Source organism: Danio rerio, chromosome 17, assembly GCF_049306965.1.
Source record: "Danio rerio strain Tuebingen ecotype United States chromosome 17, GRCz12tu, whole genome shotgun sequence".
Lineage (NCBI taxonomy): Eukaryota > Metazoa > Chordata > Actinopteri > Cypriniformes > Danionidae > Danio > Danio rerio.
The window spans coordinates 54905001-54924483 of NC_133192.1; the positions used below are offsets into that span (position 1 = coordinate 54905001).

The window sequence follows — 19483 nt, forward strand, 5'->3', positions numbered from 1 at the left end:
ATAAAGTGGCCAGTGAGTGTATATGGAAATACTTCACCCAAAACTGTATATTCTGTCACCATTTCCATCATCATACTGTATAGCCCCTTTCAAAATTACATGTTTTTGTCGGTTAAAACAGACACTGTGTCAGATTTGACTTGAGGAACCATCATAACAAGTCATAAGTGTACCGCTGCCATAACACCTCAAAGCTTCCTTCATTATAATGGAATCACTCGACTCTCTTCATTTCGCCCCTTTTAACAATAGTATCCGGATGCAGCCTTTATGGTGCAAGCTGAGATTGCATTACTCAGCGATGCAGTGTCAGACACAATGCACTCAAATGGAGTGAGTGACGTCACTGTGAGGGGTAGGGTTAGGGGTGGGGTTAGCCTATTAAAAAGCATTGGATGCAGCCCAGATTGCACTGCACCAGGTCTGCATCCAGACCCCTCTCAATTTTAAAGCTGTGTACTGAAGAGATTATGTGATCCTATTGGTCAACCTTTGTGACAGAACTTGCCATAGATGAAGGGGGAAAACGTTTAAACATGATAGACTTTTTGCGATTATGTTGTGAAGCACCGCAGACATGTATCCGTTGTTGTTCACTATGGCACACTACATGAGAAAACTATTTAATCTTGCATACCTATGCTCATTTGTCATTTACAAATCCCCACAACACCCTACATCAGGGGTTTTCAAAGTGTGAGGCGCGCCTCCCCTGGGGGGCGCCAGAGCATGTCAGGGGAGGCGCGGGAAAAAATATAATATAATAAAAATATAATTAAGTTTAATTATTATATGTATTTTTTATTATTTTTAAACGTTTTAATTAAACAAAGCTAAAAAAAAAATAATACGTCAAAAATAAGAAAACCTTTTTTACCCAGAAGGCCATAGCTGTGAATTCGCTTCTGTTTGGCAAGCCCGTCAATACTGGTATATGCCTGCTAATACATCGGTTTCTGAGACCCCCCGATTCAAAGCCTTCAAGTTCAGGGCTTAAACCCAAAAGACGACGATATGATGATCAGTATTTGAGTTTAGGATTTACGTGGACCGGACCAGCTGATGAACCACGACCTTCCTGTGTGGTTTGTCAAGATATTTTGGCTAATGACAGCATGAGACCCACTAAACTTCGACTGTTTTGACTGGGATGGACAGTTCTTGGATCTGTTCTATTCACATTGAACCATCATCCTAGTTTTAAAAACGTTATATTAAAATACTTATTACTCTGTAAATAATTGCACTTTCATGCAAATGATGATAAAAGTTAGTTAACAGTCTGACATCTGTCTGTGTCTTTATATATATATATATATATATATATATATATATATATATATATATATATATATATATATATATATATTAGGGATGTAACGGTATCAGAATTTCACGGTACGGTAATACCTCGGTATGAATGTCACGGTACGGTATTTATTGAATCATTTACAGGAAAAAACAAAACTTCTGAAAATACTCCAAAAAAGTGCCAAAAGTGTCAATGACATACAAATTAGCCATCTATCTGTAAGCTTTGAAACAGGAACTTCAATTTTAATAACAAAAAAATATTAAACCATGTAAAAAAATAAAGTTTCAATTTAGTATTGTTGAAAACTCATCACATTCAACATTTAATCACTCACTCACTTAGATAGAGATGGGTTTAAAGGAAAATTATCATATAAATATAATCTGGTAAAAGCTGGTATCTCTGGGCATTTACAATGTCCCCTGCAACAGAAAAAACCCCTCTCCTTTGGGACTGAGGTTTCTGGGACAAGAGAGATATGACTTGGCCCAGGTTGACAGCAGTGGGTAACGTTGTGCATTGTCTTTCCCCCACTTGAGAGGACAAACCATGGGTAAGATAGAGATCTCATGTCTGCATCAATTTGAACAGTGTGCTGACAACACCGCTATTCAGTACGCGGGCGACAACACAGCTGATCAGAACTCGCGCGACAACACCGCTATTCAGTACGCGCGCGGCGACAACACCCGCTTTAGAGTTTTACAGCTCTTTTTCATCCCCGCTTCTAGCAGCTTCTAGCAGCACACTCCATTTCCGCATTACTGGATCTGTAGCGACAACAGACCGCAAGGGATTATGGCCAAGCCTGGGCTGATGGGAATTGTAGTTTTCGCTACCTCCCGTTCGCTTCATTCGCCTGAGCAAATTTTCTCAGAAGACCTATAGTTTTACCGAGTCATGCGACTTCGGTAATATCGAAAAAAATTAATATTGCGGTATGACGGTATTTACAATACCGTTAAATCCCTAATATATATATATATATATATATATATATATGTAAAGACCTATATAAGTGTGTGTGTGTGTGTGTGTGTGTGTGTGTGTATGTGTGTCTGCGTGTGTGTGTTTGGGAGGAGGGGGGCGCCAATGGATAAGTTGTGTCAAAAGGGAGGCCCACTGTCTTAGACTTTGAAAAACCCTGCCCTACATGAAGCAAAACAGGCCAAAATCTGGGGGAAAAAAGTGTAATCTTAATGGGGCTACTTTCATTACAAACCCCAACATGGGGGCTACAGTAAGCATCAGTAACCATCTTTGATTTTGTTTTTTCTTGTTTCATTTCTAGCTATTCTGTGCGCATCACGTGAGGTGATGAGAAGTAAGCTCCTGAGACAGGTTCTAGAAGTGGTTTTGGCGTTCGGGAACTTCATGAACAAAGGACAGAGGGGCAATGCATACGGTTTCAAAGTGTCCAGTCTTAACAAGATCATAGACACCAAGTCAAGTATAGACAGGTCAGGAGTCATCGAAAATGGTTTTATTAGCTTGCTCATCCAAATGCAATATTTACTGTCACTATTTTCAGCCTAACACAACTTTTTCTTACAAGTTTAATAGAATAAATGTTTCTCTGTTGAATGAACCGTTCTGAAAGAATGATCGTCTGAATGATTGTGGCATGACAGTCTCTAAATTTGGATGACACTGTCATATTTTAATCTTACCATTTTAACAGAAACATCACCATGCTGCATTACCTGATCATGATCTTTGAAAAGAATTACCCTGACATCCTCAGTATTCAACAGGACTTGTGCAGTGTATCAGAAGCCGCCAAAGTCAAGTGAGTCATATCCAGCATTATGATGAACATGAATATTTACCAATTATTATCAGTTGTTTTTTGGTATGCTTAAGCTGTTATGTTTAGTTAGTTAGAGCCATTTTTGATTGCTGTTATTTCCAGTCTAGCTGAGCTGGAGAAAGAAGTTTCCAGCATCAGGAGTGGCCTGAAAGCTCTAGAAGTGGTGAGTCATCTATAATTTACTCCTGTGACCGAGCTGAATGAAATTAAATATGAATTCAAAATGCAAAAGAACTTCCACAGTGAAAAATTATAGATTATAGGTCACAAAAATTAAACAAAACAAACATAAAAGGTAACACTTTATTTTGATGCTCCATTTGAGTATTAGTAGCCTGTCTGCTTAATATATGTTGATACTGCTCCTTCAACAGACATTTAACTGACTATAAGAAACTTGCAAGTACATGTCAACGTACACTAACACCAAGGGCGTAGGTTTGCACTTGACATTGGTGGGAACTGGGGACGAGTGAATATTTATATTATATAATATATTTTTACTTATATATATATATATATATATATATATATATATATATATATATATATATATATATATATATATATATATATATATATGTGTGTGTGTGTGTGTGTGTGTGTGTGTGTGTGTATTATATATTGCTATTAATTATTTAACTGCTATTAAAATAAATGATCAATTAGTCCTCTCTTCATACAATTTATTATGTTAAATTAAATAGTCAAGCTCGTAGCCAAGGGGATTCAGGTGGTTTAAAAGACCAAAAGTTGGATTATTATTATTATGTTTGAATTTATCTTATTATTCAAATGGCAAAATTCTCACTGAGTAAGGTTGAATGCACTGGCCAGTTTTTTATTGTTAAGTTTTAACAGATTTCCCAAAGAAAATTATGATAAAAAAAAACTCTTTGTATTTATTGTAAATACTATGCATTTTAAAAATAAGTCTATTTTCATATTTAAAGAGTTTAGATCCAAAAACCTCTAAATGCCATTTAATATTTTCTTCTAAAATGAGCATTTTTCTCCAACTCCTGTGTGTGGACTCAGTGATTTTACTTTTATAGTGCCAAACATGTTCTTTTCATTGCCTTTAAAGTGAAATAACTGAACATAAATATATGAGGCTGAGAAAATGCTCACTTTACAAGGCATTTAGAAGTTTGGGCATCTGAACTCTTGATTTCTTTTTTCTAAGAATTTAAAGTTTTAATTTCTAATTCATCATATTTTTTATTATTTATAAAACTGTAATAAAAATAAAACAATTTGACAAAATAGTAGGAAATATTTTTGGTACATCAAAAAGTGTTGTTATAATAACTATCCAAAAAGAGAACCCAGCAAAAATTAGCTCTTAATATTTCAATAAAATGTAATATTTATACCTCAATTAAACAGAATGAATAAATAATCAGGTGAATAATTGCAAAAAAGGTTCAGTTTTTCAGAAAACAAACCCCTCCTTTCAAAAAGCTGGCTACAGGCCTGAAAGTGTAATGTTAAAATAATGTTTATTAACTGATAAAGAGAGAGAATAAAGACTTTTGTTTATTTTTTGTACAAATGAAACATGTCTCATAGTGTTATTAAAAGATGGAGCACAGGCTGTAGTTTTTCTGACAAATTGTTTCAACCGAAATTGGAGATGTTACTCTGAGAGATTAGGAGAACTGGTGGGGTCATATACGTTTACATGTACGTGCTTATTCTGCTAGTTTTCAGTTCATATTGTTCACAGACTATGGGCCCTATCATACACCCGGCGTAATGGGGCGCAAGACGCAGCGCAATAGTCTTTTGGTAGTTTCAGCTTGGCGCAAGAGTGGTTTTGAGGCGTTGCGCTACGCTGTTTAAATAGCAAATGCATTAGTGTTCATTTGTGCACCCATAGGCATTCTGGTCAAAAAAGGAAGCCGTTCTGAGGTGGAGCGCTGGCGCGTTGCACTGCTTAATACGCACAAGAGAGCAATAGGCAAATACCTTTACATATGAAAAAATGTAATATTATGGATATATATATAGGATATAATAAGAATAGATATAGAATATAAATATAAAGGATTAAAATATAACAAAACATATTATTTTCTAGCCAACATAAATATGAAAATCACTGCTTTTATGTCTTCTTCATCTCGGGAGGCTTTTTCTGTTCATTCATAACAATTTGCTTTTGTATAATGTTATTATTATTAGCAGTATTATTTATTATATCCATATTTATATTTGTTTTATTAAAAACAAGCTTAGATTTGTCCACCTGTCAGGTTTTAGACCATATGGGGCACAGCATGTGTTTTAGGATAAAACTCAGGTTTTTGAGCACATTTTGTGATTATTATTCATTTATTCGTTTGCTGGAAATTAGAACTGAATTTAGAAATAGTTTTGAAACGAATATTTGCGCTTAACAAACGAAATTAATTATTTATAGACTAATTGATGTCTGTGCGTAAAAGTTTTCCTATCCAAGAGCGAAAGTGATCCATTATCTCTCATTCTCACGCAGTAGATGCTCCGTTTAACAGTTTTCTGTTGAAAACTGTTAACTGTTTGCTTGTGAAATGCTCATTTTTTCCACTTAGACTTACTTTGCGTCCTGTAAATAGCGAATGCGCTCTTGGCGCGCCACAGCTGACTCTTAAAGGAAATGGGAGATGAGACTCTAATTGGTTTATTCTTAAAACACACCTATAACTCATTAGGAAAATAAACTCAACCCTTTTAGACCATGCGCCTTGGCGCAAGGCAGATTTCCCGTCCTTAAATTAGCAAAAACACGTCCTGACACGCCCTGAAAGCGTTTGCGCCCTGCGTTTTGCGCTCTGCGCATGGACCATCAAAATAGAGCCCAATATGTTAATGTTATAATGTTAAGACGGAAAAGTGGTAAAAAAAAAAAAACACTAGCAATAGCAGCATTATGGGCTCATTCAGTAGCGAAATTGAGTTAAATGTCACTTACACTTTTCGTTGAAAAAAGCTCTTTATGTCCACCTTTTTTTGCTACCGCCATCCTCACTTGTGCGTGTCACACACCTCACACACATCGGGAAATTCCCCCTGCGCAGTAGTTTTGGCGCTGCTTGTATCTGAAAGAAGCCTCTCACATGATAGCAGAGAAAGGCACAGCCAATCACAATGTCCATATGTGTCTGGTTCGCGTGGCAACTTGAGGAGAGAACGTGATTGAACCCTTTCGGCATGTCTAGGTTTATATTGACAGCACAATGTTTTTAAGTGAATTAAATTATTGGTGGGGACATTTCAGTAGTTGGTGGTTATTGGTGGGGACACGTCCACCCTAAATCTTCGCCCCTGACTAACACAAACCCCAACCAAACAGTCTACTTATAGTCTAATGAGAATTAGTTAGCATGTAGATGTAAATAAAGTGTGACCAAATAAGTAAATCTGTGGACCCATTTAACAAAAAGATCTTTATTGTGAACCTTATTGTGTTTATTTCAGGAGTTACGATATCAGCAGAGCCGAGTATGTGACAGAGGAGACAAGTTTGTCCCAGTGGTCAGTGACTTCATCACTGTCGCCAGCTTCAGCTTTTCAGAACTCGAGGAACTTCTTAATGAGGCCAAGGATAAGGTAACATCCATTCATATGCATTCATAATAATTCTCTTAATTTCTAACCTTCATCCGTACATATCAATCCTAACAAACATTTATTTCGAAAAAAATGTTCATTCCAAAAAAAAAGTTGATTAAAATAATTAGAGCTGGGCAATTCAATTGAATTGAATTTGCAAATCCCTTAGAGCAGGGATGTCAACAGGCACACATAGGACTCAAACTATGCAGTGCATATGCCCTTTTTAGTCTTGGATAGAAAGTGACCTTCCAAAATGATTTGAAGAGCCCAAGCGACCTTCCCCCCGTACTAAATTCATCTTTATTTCTAAAGAAAAATGTTGTTGGCTTAGTTTTTTGCTTGGGTCAAATGAACCTTTCTACTCATTTTAACGTACATCAATCAAACTGACTAAACATACAGTATTAAGTTAAACTTTGTATATTGTAAAAAGTCCTGTTGAAACCTGATTAACTTCTTGAAATAAGTTAAAGTAACATACAAATATTTGTCATGACTTTTTGTCATATTTTTACAGTGTAAGAAAAATCTACTAAGATTTTCTGTTTCAAAATAAATGTAATAAACACAAAATGCATGAAACTTACCATCAGTCAGTTTTTTTTCGCTTGCAGAATAAATGAATGACAAAAGTTTTTTAGAATTTTTAAAAGTTTTTTTTCTTTGTTTTGTTTTTTGTTTTGTTTTTTGTGAAAGCAACACATTTTGTGTCAATTTGGCTAATTGTCGGAACAATTTTACAACATGGCATCAATACTGCACAATGCTTGCTAGGGGTTGAAAAAACTGTAATCTCCAGCACAAGGCCAGATACTATCACACAAAGAAGTCTTTTTAAATTTAAAGAACATTTAACTCCCTTATTGAGAATTCTAATCTTGACAACAGATTCTATCAATGCCCTTAAATTGTGCATCTCTCATGTCTTCAAGGTTTTAAGGCGTTCTCTGAAAGTACCTTATTCTCACCGTACGTTCACACCGAAAGCGGCGAGAGCGTCCAAGGTCGCTCTGGCCGCCCTGGCGACAACGCTGTCTGCCTTTAGCTCCGGCGGCGAGAGCGTCAAAACTCGCTACATTGATCTCATATTTAAAGGAGCCGTTGCAGCATATCAGTTACATTCCTGCATAAAACATGTTTCTAGCGTGAAAATGTTGCGCACTTCTTATCAAATTCATACAACAATGGAAGATCAAGTTGCATGTGGCTTTGCTCTATTTATCCAATATGTGTCCATATGTCTGAAATATCCTGAAGCAGCAGTACTGTTTTGTACTGTCACATCGCGTGAGATTCCCCCTTTTTTAAGATAAATTTATATAACATTAATGAACATCAGTAAACTCGCCAGTAACTTATTTAATGCATGTTCCTGTAGGAAAAAATTGTAAATAATTGGAAATCCGGTGACCGCAATAATCAAACCCTTGGGAACAACTGTGGTCGGAACCAAAGTTCACAGGTCTGTGTTCCCTGAACTGCTATCAAGCGTTGGACGTCTTCATTCTGGTTGCTTGCCGCCGAACCGCGTCATAGCTCATTACCATAAAGTTGACTTCATTTCAACTCTCCTCGACGCTCACGCCGCTCCTCGCCGCTTATCGCCGCGTATCGCCGCCGGCTCTCATTGAAAATTAATGACTTCCGGCTACTTTGACGCTCTCGCCGCTTTCGGTGTGAACGTACGGAAGTGCACTGTGTAATATCATTCCACATGGTACAGGCCTGGTACATCAGCAGTTTCTGGACTATATTGCCAGAATATGAAGTTGAAGCTGACCCTGATAAGAGGGCATATATCCAACAAACAAGGCATGACCTCAGTCATAATCATACACACGAGAGGAATAAAATAACTGCGTTCAATTCGGTAGCAAATGTGATCAGGATTAACTATCCATTAAAGATGTAGGATAGTTAAGCATATTAATGTTGATAAGAGAAACAAAATGCAATATGAATGCGTCAATGGCCCTTTAAAAGAGCTACTGTTTAGGGTCTGTTATGTAATCTACACTTTAGGTACAAGAGGAGACCTTTAAAAGGATACTTCCCCATAACCCTAGTAGCAAAGAATTCTGGCCCAGATTTGGCATAAAGCTGGCACAGCAGGCATTCATCCGGCACTGGCATACAGCATGTGGGCCAAACATGGCCCGGGTTTGGCAGAGGTGGCACCGTCTTTAAGGCGGCACACAAGATTTGGGCCAGACGAAAAACGTAGTATTTGGCCCAGATTTAAAAGTTTGAAAGTGGGCCATGTGAGTTTGGCCAGTCTTGACCCACATTTAAAATACACTAAAATCATTTTTGAGTAAAGAAAAAAAATTCTACCAATCAGGTCACTTTGAGAAAAAGCGTGCCCATAGTGTGCCTAAAGCGCATCACTCTATGGGTTTATCAATTTCATTGCAATCGTGACACACCAACCTACCTGGCCCAGTTATGAATTATTAACTTGGCTGAGACTTGGCCCAGATATGGTCTGTGTTTGGCCCTTGTCTGGAAGCCAGATTTGGTCCAGTCATGTACCGTAATTCACTGCGGCATGTGGGCCAAGCAAAACCTGAATGTGTGGGCCACAGTTGGGCCAGAGAAATTTTGCTATGTGGGAATATATTTGTTCTTTTGATTTCTGAGAGTGTATATTGCTCAACCTTAGCCTTAAGCTACCAACTCAGACGTTACACATTCATTCGTGTTTCGTTGTTGTTTCAGACCCATAGTCCACCATCCTGATTACTCTCCTCTTTCCTTTTCACTCCAGTTTTCCATGGCTCTGAAGCACTTTGGAGAGGAGGAAGGTCGAATGCAACCGGATGAGTTTTTTGGAATCTTTGACATCTTCCTGCAGTCATTTAGCGAGGCCCGACATGACCTTAAGAACATGCAGAGATGCAAAGAGGAAGAAGAGAGGAAAATACGATTGGAGGCAATGGTAAATTGCATATTTGCTGTAGCCAGAAAATACAAACATGCAGACAGGTTCACAGTCTCCAGAAGGTCCTGTAAAGTGTGTGGTCTCTAATCTTAACCACTTAAACTGCAGACCTGGTAGCGGGTCTGTGACGTCATCGACTTTCGCTTTAAGATTTAAAGGGCTAGCATTGCACCAGACCCCCGTAAGTGGTTTCGTTTGAAAGTGTAGAATCTATATTTTAAGCACATATGCATCACTTTGGTTTTTATTCTACTGTACAAAAGTTATTTACACTTAAATACACAGTATTTTGGATATCCGAGCTTGGTATTTTACATTGGTTCATTTTCATATGGTTCATATATGACACATGTACAAGTTGTTGCTCAAATGAAAGCTTTCGCCGGTGCTCATACAGTTCTAGCGTTCTTTTTACTGAATTATATTCACATATCAAACAGTTGTCAAATGAACCGCAGTGTTTCCATGGCGCAGAAGTGAAAACAATACATTTATGATCAATAAGCAGCCCCAGATAGCTGTCATCTCTTCCCTTATGCTGTGCGCTTCAGCGCCATTTCTCCTCTGGTTTTGAGGTGATGTGCATAAGTAATCCTTTTATATGTCTGACGTGGTCTAAACACAGTGAATTATGTTTGATCAAACAAAAGAATAGTGAAATATGAAAACAATGATCGCTCCCTGTGGCTTGTACAGCACCTCTCATCAGTTGGAATACAATAACTATTGCATAGATTATGGTAGATGTTTTCCTATGATTACAGACATGTGCAGGAACCACCAAAATTAATTACAGCACACTAGACCGCAGAGTACCTAAAAGGTACACTTTCAAATTTGAGTTTATAAAAAAAAAATACAAAAAGCGCCTCTTTTTTTAGGTGTTTCTAACACAGACAACATATAAAGATATTTTAAACACTTTCAATTGTGTTTTATGAAAATTCAAAGGGTTTTCTTTAAAATGATACCAAATTTTTGCATTTACACCTCTGCATGTGGATTTGGGAAGCTTTTAAATTTGGGTAGGCAAAATCCAGGCGGAAATCCCAAAATAGCAGCAGAGTTTAACTGGTTAACAGCTAGATTTAATAATTTCTAGCATGCTTTTTTATTATTGTTTCATGCTCTTTGAAGTTTACTTATTGCATATTGCTGGTAAATGTTTTTTTGCAGAGAAACAGGCTGTCTTATCTTTAAAGCTGCAGTAGGTGATTGTCTTCAGTTTTTGTTGTGCTGGTTGAAAGTCTCTTCACGTTCCAATAGTAATAATTAAAGTAAATAATCTAAAGCAGGGGTGCTCCATCCTGTTCCTGGAGATCTACCTTCCTGTGCAGTTTAGCTCCTACCCTGATCAAACCCACCTGAACCAATTAATTAGGACCTGAAATCCACTTGATAATTACAGACAGGTGTGTTTGATAAGGGTTGCAACTGAAATCTGCAGGAAGGTAGATCTCCAGGAACACCCTTGATCTAAATGTATTTATATGTATTTTTATAATCTTGATAAGGCATAAAACAAAAAAAATGTTCATCCAATTAAATATTGTCGGACCAACAAATAACTCAATTACGACAGGCATCTCAAACTGTCTGTGAACAAATTTAAAGTGAATTTCTGCACAGCGTCTTTAAGCAGACAGATACATCACTCTCGTGCACACATGAACCACGCATCCACCGCTGACAGAGAGACGTCACCAGGCAAACTTTGCATCAACCTGAACTTCTTTCTAAAAGACCAATGTGGCCTTGTATGCATGAAAAGAAAAATTGTTTCTGAAAAGGCTTCTGCCAAAAACGCAGCATCAAAACTTTTCTGAACCCTGAATCAATATCCGAATTACTTTTTCACGTTGAATGATGTTATGCAGTTCAAAACAACGATCTGAAGGAAGACACCACGGCTGAAGTATTTCTTTTAGACAGGTCTGTTAAACTATTTTAGCCACGCATGACTTATGTCTGTAAATTTGTCCATCGCAGCTCAAGGACCAGCGTGAACGAGAGAGACGAGCAAAGAAAGGCACCAAAGGCAGTGTGTCAGAGGAGGTGGGAGAGTTTGATGATCTCGTGTCAGCTCTTCGCTCAGGTGAAGTCTTCGACAAGGACTCTAAACTTAAACGCAACCGCAAGCGCTCTGTAAACCAGTTGGCTGATGCCGGAGGTCGAGAAAGATCAGTCACCAAGATGAACTATTGACCACATTGAACACAGTCAAGGAGGCCAGGCTTTTATATTCGCACACTGATGAGGAACTCTCATTAATAGGATAATACTCACTATTTACTCACCATTGGTTCCTTTACGACTTTCTTTTTTTTTTTTTTTTTTTCAAAAGAGGATATTTCAAAGCAACCATAACAATTGATCCTTCACTAAACCCCGCCCTCCTTAGTTACTGTTGCTACACCTGTCAAGCTTTCGTGCCTGGCACGTCTATTATAATGTGTATGCGCCAATGTCAGACATCGCCTGGTATATAACTAATGTTAGGTGAGGTATCAGGTGAGGTATCTGAGAAAGCCAGACAAAAAAGGACTGCAGTATGCATTGCAGGGGTATATTCACCACATAATAGGCATCCGATTGAAAATAATTTAAGAAAAATAGAAGCTAGGTTAGCCTAGCCTCATACGTTGACCATTCAAAAGCTAGTTCATGCACACCAGGAGAGGTGACATTTAAAAACAATCTATTACTGTAAATAAAAATAATAATACTGTAAAATAATTACAAATTTTAACTGTGATTTCTCTATTTTTAGCCAAAAAGCCTGATGTTATGCAGGGAAATATAGCGTTACTAACCAACAAGGAAGCACGCATGGACAGTGCTTCTACATAATTCATTCATAGAAAGAGCAGCCAGAAAGGTGAAACTGATGGATTTGTGCAGAAAATGAGCATTGTTGACCCATAACAATGAATAACTGTCCGTATGTTTGTGTGCTTTTTATCCAGTTTCTATTTTAATTTGCAGTTAAGTGGAAGAAATAAATAAACAAATGGAAATGCAAATGGCAGAAACAAATAGATTTTCCCTACCAATAAATTTTCATCCGACACTAATTATAAAACCAGACGCTATTGACCTTATTCTAAAATGCGGAAGTGCGCCTGTTTTCGCGATTGTCTTAGAACTTCCGATTCAGTCGCCTATGGGAGAAATGACTAGGAATAATAAATGGCAGAAAATGGCCAAACTACTTGCTTAACAAACAAATGTTTGCATGACTACACAGACCAAGTAGAATAATATAATAAGAAAATATTAAATTGCAACATCAAGCAGCGTAACGAGCAGTTGTTAACGTCAAAAAATGAATGGAAGTGAATGTGACCGGAAGTCGCGAGACAAAAAGATTCAAATGGCAGCGCCCGCTCGCCAGCTGAGAATAAGGTGAATAACGTCGCCGCCAATGAATAAAACTTTAAGACAGTGCTGAAAACATCAGTGAATTGTAGCTCTGACATGGACATGAGGGTTATAAATGACTGAAAAACAGCTGCGGGTGAAGTATATTGATTGGAAGTGCTCAGTTTGTGATCACATCTCAGTTTTGTTCTGTTGATATGTAATCTAAATATTCGTAGCTTGAAACAGATGGGAATATGACTGCTGTTTGTATGACTACTATGGTGAGGGCTTAAACAGAGAATTGCTCATAATATCGAGCAAAATAAGAAAAAGAAGACAGCTGGGAATCATAACCTGCTTTGTATTTTTGTAGGAAACACAGTTTAGATCTGTTTAGGGTAAGAGGTGTGTGAGTTATTTCTGTCTATCACTGAATGTGTCAGGAACATCGAAAACAAAACCAAGTTAACTCTGCCCCTTTAGCGCCCCTCACAGAGCTTGCATTGCATGCTGGCATTTCTCCCTTTGGTTTTTAGGTTTTGAATAGGAAATAAATTCCACCACCCTGTCCAAACTTTTAGGAGACCGGGTATCATTCATATTCTTTTCGGCTTACTCCCTTTATTAATCAGGGGTCGCCACAGCGGAATGAACCGCCTACTGGGAATCAGATTTGCACAATCCATATGCACAACGCTCTGGCCTGTTTCCCTCACTCGAAAGCTTGACAGATCTGCACGTAGCTACGATTGGTGTGTGGCGGTTTTCCAGTGTGGCTTAGCGAAGGGTCAACTGACACCCATATCAGAAAAAAAAACACTATTATGTAGTCAAGGGCTAATGTTTTACAAAAAATTTTAAATATCTTCTTTTGTGTTTAACAGAAGAAAGAAACAAGCGGGTAAATGATTACAGAAATATAGTCTTTTGCATGTACTATCCCTTTAAATGCCACTCACTGCCCTGTTTTTCCTTTTGCACAGACCACTAATACCTAACAAGGCTCATCCACTTCCTTATTGATAAGTGCACTCATAAATCCAAGAGTAAAACTTTACCCATGGTAACATTTACTCTTGGTTTTTGGCACCAGTATTCCAACCTAGGAGATTAGTTCAAGAATAAAATCTAAGACCTGGTGTGATGTTTCACAATGCATCTTCTCTAGAGGAATACATTTGCTTCATGCTTTGCGCCCGTCGAGTTCACTCATCCCTGCTATCTATTCCCTTGCTCTAACTTTACAAGGTTAAGAGATGATCCCAATTTGGAAATTGGGAAAATGTAATATAAAATAATACATTGTTGTGATTAGGTTGGAAATATGGCACCTCACGGGTTGGGATACTTCTTTATCAAGTGCCTATACCAGGGGTGGGCAAAGCCTGGAGGGCCGGTGTCCTGCACAGTTTAGCTCCAACTCTAATCAAACACACCTGCTTATAGATTTCTAGTGATCTTGAAGACACTGATTGGCATGTTCAGGTGTTTTTGATTAGAGTTGGAGCTAAACTATGCAGGACATCAGCCCTCCAGGACTGAGTTTGCCCACCCCTGGCCTATACTCTAATGGCATTTCAAGGACTACACTGCAAAAAATGCTTTTCTTGCTTAGATTTTTTGTCTTTTTTCTCGTTTAAATATCTAAAATTTCTTATATCAAGAAGCATTTTTTAGACAAGCAAAACATATTGCCTTGTTTTGAGAAATAATATGCCAATATTAAGTCATTTTTTCTTTGAAACAAGCAAAATAATCTGCCAATGGGGTAAGCAAATTAATCTTGTTCTTTCTTTTGACATAAGATTATTTTGCTTACCCCATTGGCAGATTATTTTGCTTGTTTCAAGGAAAAACTGACTTAATATTGGCATAATATTTCTCAAAACAAGGCAATATGTTTTGCTTGTTATGAAAATTCTTCTTGATTTACGAACTTTTAGATATTTGGACTAGAAACAAGACAAAAAATCTAAACAAGAAAAGCATTTTTTTGCAGTGTAGCTCTTGGATGGAGATAACAGCACTCACACTGAGAGATACAGAGAGTAATATGAAACCTGAAGTCTCGAAATGCACTGACTCAATGAAATAAATTAAGTTTATAGTTCGGTTTATGTCTTTTCAAGGTAAATAAGCACAGAAGATTGACATTGTGCACTATTGAAGACGCACTGTGATACTTTTTTCTTCAGTATTGTTTAGCACCTTCTCTTTAATGGCATTTTTTTAAGGACCCACACTGCAAACATGATTTTCTTACTTAGATTTTGTCTTGTTTCTAGTCCAAATACCTAAAAATTCTTTCATAAAGAAGCACTTTCAAGGCAAGCAAAACAATGTCTTGTTTTGAGAAATAATATGCCAATATTAAGTGAGCTATTCCTTAAAACAAGCTAAATAATCTGCCAATGGGGTGAGCAAAATAATCTTGTTTTTCTGTTTGACAAGATTATTTTGCTTACCCCATTGGCAGATTATTTAGCTTTTTTTTTAAGGAAAAACTCACTTAATTTTGACTCATTATTTCTCAAAACAAGACATTATTTTTTTCTTACCTAGATCATTCTTCTTGATTTAAGAATTTTTAGATATTTGGACTAGAAACGAGACAAAAAAAGCACTTTTTGCAGTGCATTAATATGTGTATATCCGTAGATGGCTTGATATGGACACGTGGCGCTAGTCTTTCATTTTTGTAGGTGAAGCTCTATGTACCCTGACACTTAAAGAACTAAAGGGATGTCTGTAACAGAGCAAGGACTCCAAAAGCAAACTACGCTGCATGTACCATAAAGGGTTGTGCAGTCATTCTGTCCTTTCCCATGTACAACAGCACACTTTGTACTCCTTAACCCTTGTGTGGTGTTCGTATTTTGGTTACTCGGTCAGTGTTCATGGGTTTGGTGGACCTAATAGAGTTTTGGCTTTCCAAAGTAACACTATCAAACTATTGTATGTTCAATTGCTCAACAAATGTTTACTTAATCCAATTACAAGCCATATGCACAGCAAACATGGTTAATTTTTCCCATTTACCTTCCCATATTGATGAATTAATGTGCTTCTCGTTTTTTTTTTTTTTGATGTTATGAAAAAAATAAAACCCACAGCCCCATTTGTTTTTTTATACTGTTCCCACCATGGTCATGGTCATCATCATCAGAAGCTCCTCTCTCTTCCACAATCAATTGCAAGGCCCTCGCAGCAGATAATCTCTTGGCCATCTTGATCAGTTGTGATAAGGAACCACACTGGCAAAGTCTTAGGGTGCTTTCACACCTACACTTTTGTTTCGGAACGTATCTCCCAGTTAGCGCGGTTCGTTTGGCATATGTGAACAGGGCAATCGCACTCTGTTCCGTGCCAAAGTAATCGCTCCGAGATCGATTGAATGAGGTGGTCTCGGCTCGATTGAAACGAACCCTGGAGCGGATCGATTGCAGTGAGAAAGCGATCCGATCCGAGCGCGGTTATATCACAGTGTTTTATGGATATGTAATAGGCTTACGGCTATATGAAGAGAGAATTATGAGTAGGGCGGGAAGTTTCGCGAGTCTCCGGATGCCCGCAAACGAGTGATGATCTCCCGGTAATCTCGCGTCTCCCTCCGGTCCTCAAATAGGCATCGTCGCACACCCTTCTCACCCCTCCCTCCCTTCTCCCTTCACCCCTTCTCATCCGTCTCTCCTCAGACACGTCGCGCGCGCTCACCCTGTCAATCACCACCAAACCACCACCTCTCCTGACAGCTTAGCGGGACGCTGCAAAATAAACCCTGACACTCTGACTAATGTGAGGAGAGTTTACTCGCACGTGACTTGTTTTAGCTCTTTTGGTCCGATTAGAAACTTTGCAGTGTGAAAGCGAACCGCTCCAAGAGCAAAGAGCAACAATGTAACAATTGTTATCTCTGTTTCGGAACAACTGTATCGATTCACAGGTGTGAAAGCACCCTTATTTATAGTACTATGCCCTAAAATTACAGATGGGACAGCGTATGGGAAAATAAAGCTTCGTTCCCGCAAAAGAGAGGGTAAAATGTGTGGGAATGTAAGAGCAGACACTGTTGATAGTTGAATTTTCAACAATGTTGCAACTTTGTGCGGGAGCAGGAGGGGAAGAAAACAGCATCACCAGAAAAGAGGAAGACTGGACCTACACTTTAGAGACTTTTAGGGTGCTTTCACACCTGCCTTATTTAGTTAGATTGAATCGCACTAGAGTTCGTTTCCCCTTTTGGTGCGGTTCGTTTGGGCAGGTGAGAATGCAGTAATCGTACTTGAGTGCGCACCAAAATAAGCATACAGAGACCTGCTTGAAGAGGTGGTCTTGGTACGCTTTCATACGAACTCTGGAGCGGTTCGTTTGTGGTGAGAATATGATTCGTACTAAAACAGGTCCAACCGCAAAAAGTACTGCGCCTTTTGGACTAAACCAGCTGCCGTAGGCTGATGCACTGTGCATTATGGGATATGGAGGAAAAATATTTGTTGACAGCGCTTTACCAACAGAGAGAGAGAGAGAGGCGAAAACATTACTTGATGGATCGTTGGTAATGTTTCCGCAAGATGACCGTTGCAGTTTAGCTAAATTAATTCACGCTGCCTCCTAAAGTGACGAGCAATGCATTAAACACTGTTTTCCAGCCGCAGCCGCGCTTCATTCTCGAAATGTATAGTTTGTCTAAAGCAGGGATACAATCAGCCAGCGCAGTCGTCCCTCCAGAGTAAAAACGACATTTTGTGTCTGCCGGTTTTGTTTACTTACGGGAGTTCATTGGCATTTTCCCGCATGTGAATTCTGACCAATCAATAAGCAGTTTTGGAAATATGTTTAACAACATCTGGCCAATGAGAGATGTGGATTTTGTCAGATGACTGCATTTTGGGTTGTTTCAACTGGTTCGGACCAAAGCCAACAGTGTGGTGTGAAAACGACCCAAAGTCGGCAGAAAATGCAACAATGTATCATTTATTACCCTTGGTTCGGCCCAAATGAAGCGAACTACAGATGTGAAAGCACCCTTATAAGACCTGGGTCCAGTGGACCTGAACACCTTGTGTGTAATGTAAATGTGTGGGGAGAGGTACATTAGCGGTCGTTGAAAATTTGTTCGGATTTATGTTCTTCACAGAAAATAAGCCAAAGCTAGTGAGTTTCAGGTTGAAAAAAATAATTCATTATTTAATTTTTATTTTGAAAAAAACTGAAAACGGGTCTCTCAGACCCGAACACCATACAAGGGTTAAATGTATTTTTTGTATTGTTTATGCTTTCAAGGCTGTACGCATACTAAATAGTTGTAGTCCTGCTTATTTTAGATCACTTATTTGTAGACTAATTGCTTAATCACTTATCATGAATTAGTGGTTTGTACATCCTTCAAAAGCGAAATTAAAATAATTTATTATTATTAAAATAATTTAGGTTGCAAACATTGTTTAGAGCACCTAAAGTATAAAACAATAATTTTCAACATTTTAAATAGCTGTATTAAGTTTTATTGCACATCAGTAGGTTCCCCCATGGCGATTCTATTTATAAGATATTTAAGAAAAGTCCTATATTCTGAAATAAATTTAGAGGATGCATAGCTAGCAATATGGTTTTGCTTACTATATGAGTGTTTGAGGTGAGGTGATTATCACTGTCACATGACAAAAATTAATATAATTAGTATTGTCATCATTTGAAATGCAGTAAATGGTTAAACGTTAAAGCGGCGGACATCCTACAGTTTGACAAATATTGCTGCTATTGAACATTATAATGTACTTTTTAGGTTTTTAAGTGGACAATGTAGTTGTTTAGATTGCAACTATGCAGTTTATTTATAAGGATAGTGCCTATTTTAAAATATTTATAATTTATTAGAGACAGCGCGTCGGCGGCCATTGGTCTGCTATGTGTGCTTTAGCTGTATATCAGCACTGGTGGGAGGCGTGCGTTGGCGCCCCACCAGTGCTGATAAACAGCAATAGCGCACTGCTACGAGTGTGATATCGCGTTTATACAACAGTTCGACGGCACAATCTTGTATTTAAAAAATTAAATCTAACAGTCTAAAACCCTTTTGTATTAGAAACTACTTTCTTCCGCCATTCATTCACATCTGCAGCTGACGTCAGAACAGCAGAAGCCATTACTAATTCACCGTCACTTTAGAGCTAGTGTTTGAATGATTCTCTATGGCGTAATGTGAAGTAGCGTTCTGGTGTGTGACCCCCTTAAGGTGACAAAACGGCAAATTTTGCTGACATTTTAAGATTATAAGGCTGAACGTGACATGAAATGCCATCCGTCTACAGAGATTTCTCACCAGACTGCTGTTGTGTTTGCGATAAGGAGGGACAAGGCTGAATCCAGCTTCTTATTCACAGCTTCTTATTGACTCTATCCGGTCCGCCTTAAAACCACGAGGCTTCTGTTTTTCAGCTTTTTATTCGCAGTC

The 19483-nt window shown here is 38.1% G+C and overlaps 1 protein-coding gene across 5 annotated transcripts in view; it reads left to right on the forward strand.

Annotated features, from left to right (window-relative positions):
* Positions 1-16147, forward strand: part of daam2 (dishevelled associated activator of morphogenesis 2) — an 80592-nt gene extending 64445 nt beyond the window's left edge. For 2 of the 5 annotated variants that reach the window (XR_012392912.1, XR_012392913.1), the window contains 7 exons: positions 2607-2775; positions 2997-3104; positions 3228-3288; positions 6588-6719; positions 9493-9663; positions 11656-12754; positions 13066-16147. Coding sequence is in view for 2 of the 5 variants with exons in the window: in XM_073927663.1 (XP_073783764.1) it covers positions 2607-2775; positions 2997-3104; positions 3228-3288; positions 6588-6719; positions 9493-9663; positions 11656-11871 (857 nt within the window). In the remaining 3 variants the exon portion in view is untranslated. Of the gene's footprint in view, positions 1-2606; positions 2776-2996; positions 3105-3227; positions 3289-6587; positions 6720-9492; positions 10964-11121 lie in introns of all 5 variants that reach the window. The other 3 variants (XM_073927663.1, XM_001338872.10, XR_012392914.1) reach the window with 2 other exon arrangements.
* The last annotated feature ends 3336 nt before the right edge of the window (positions 16148-19483 follow it).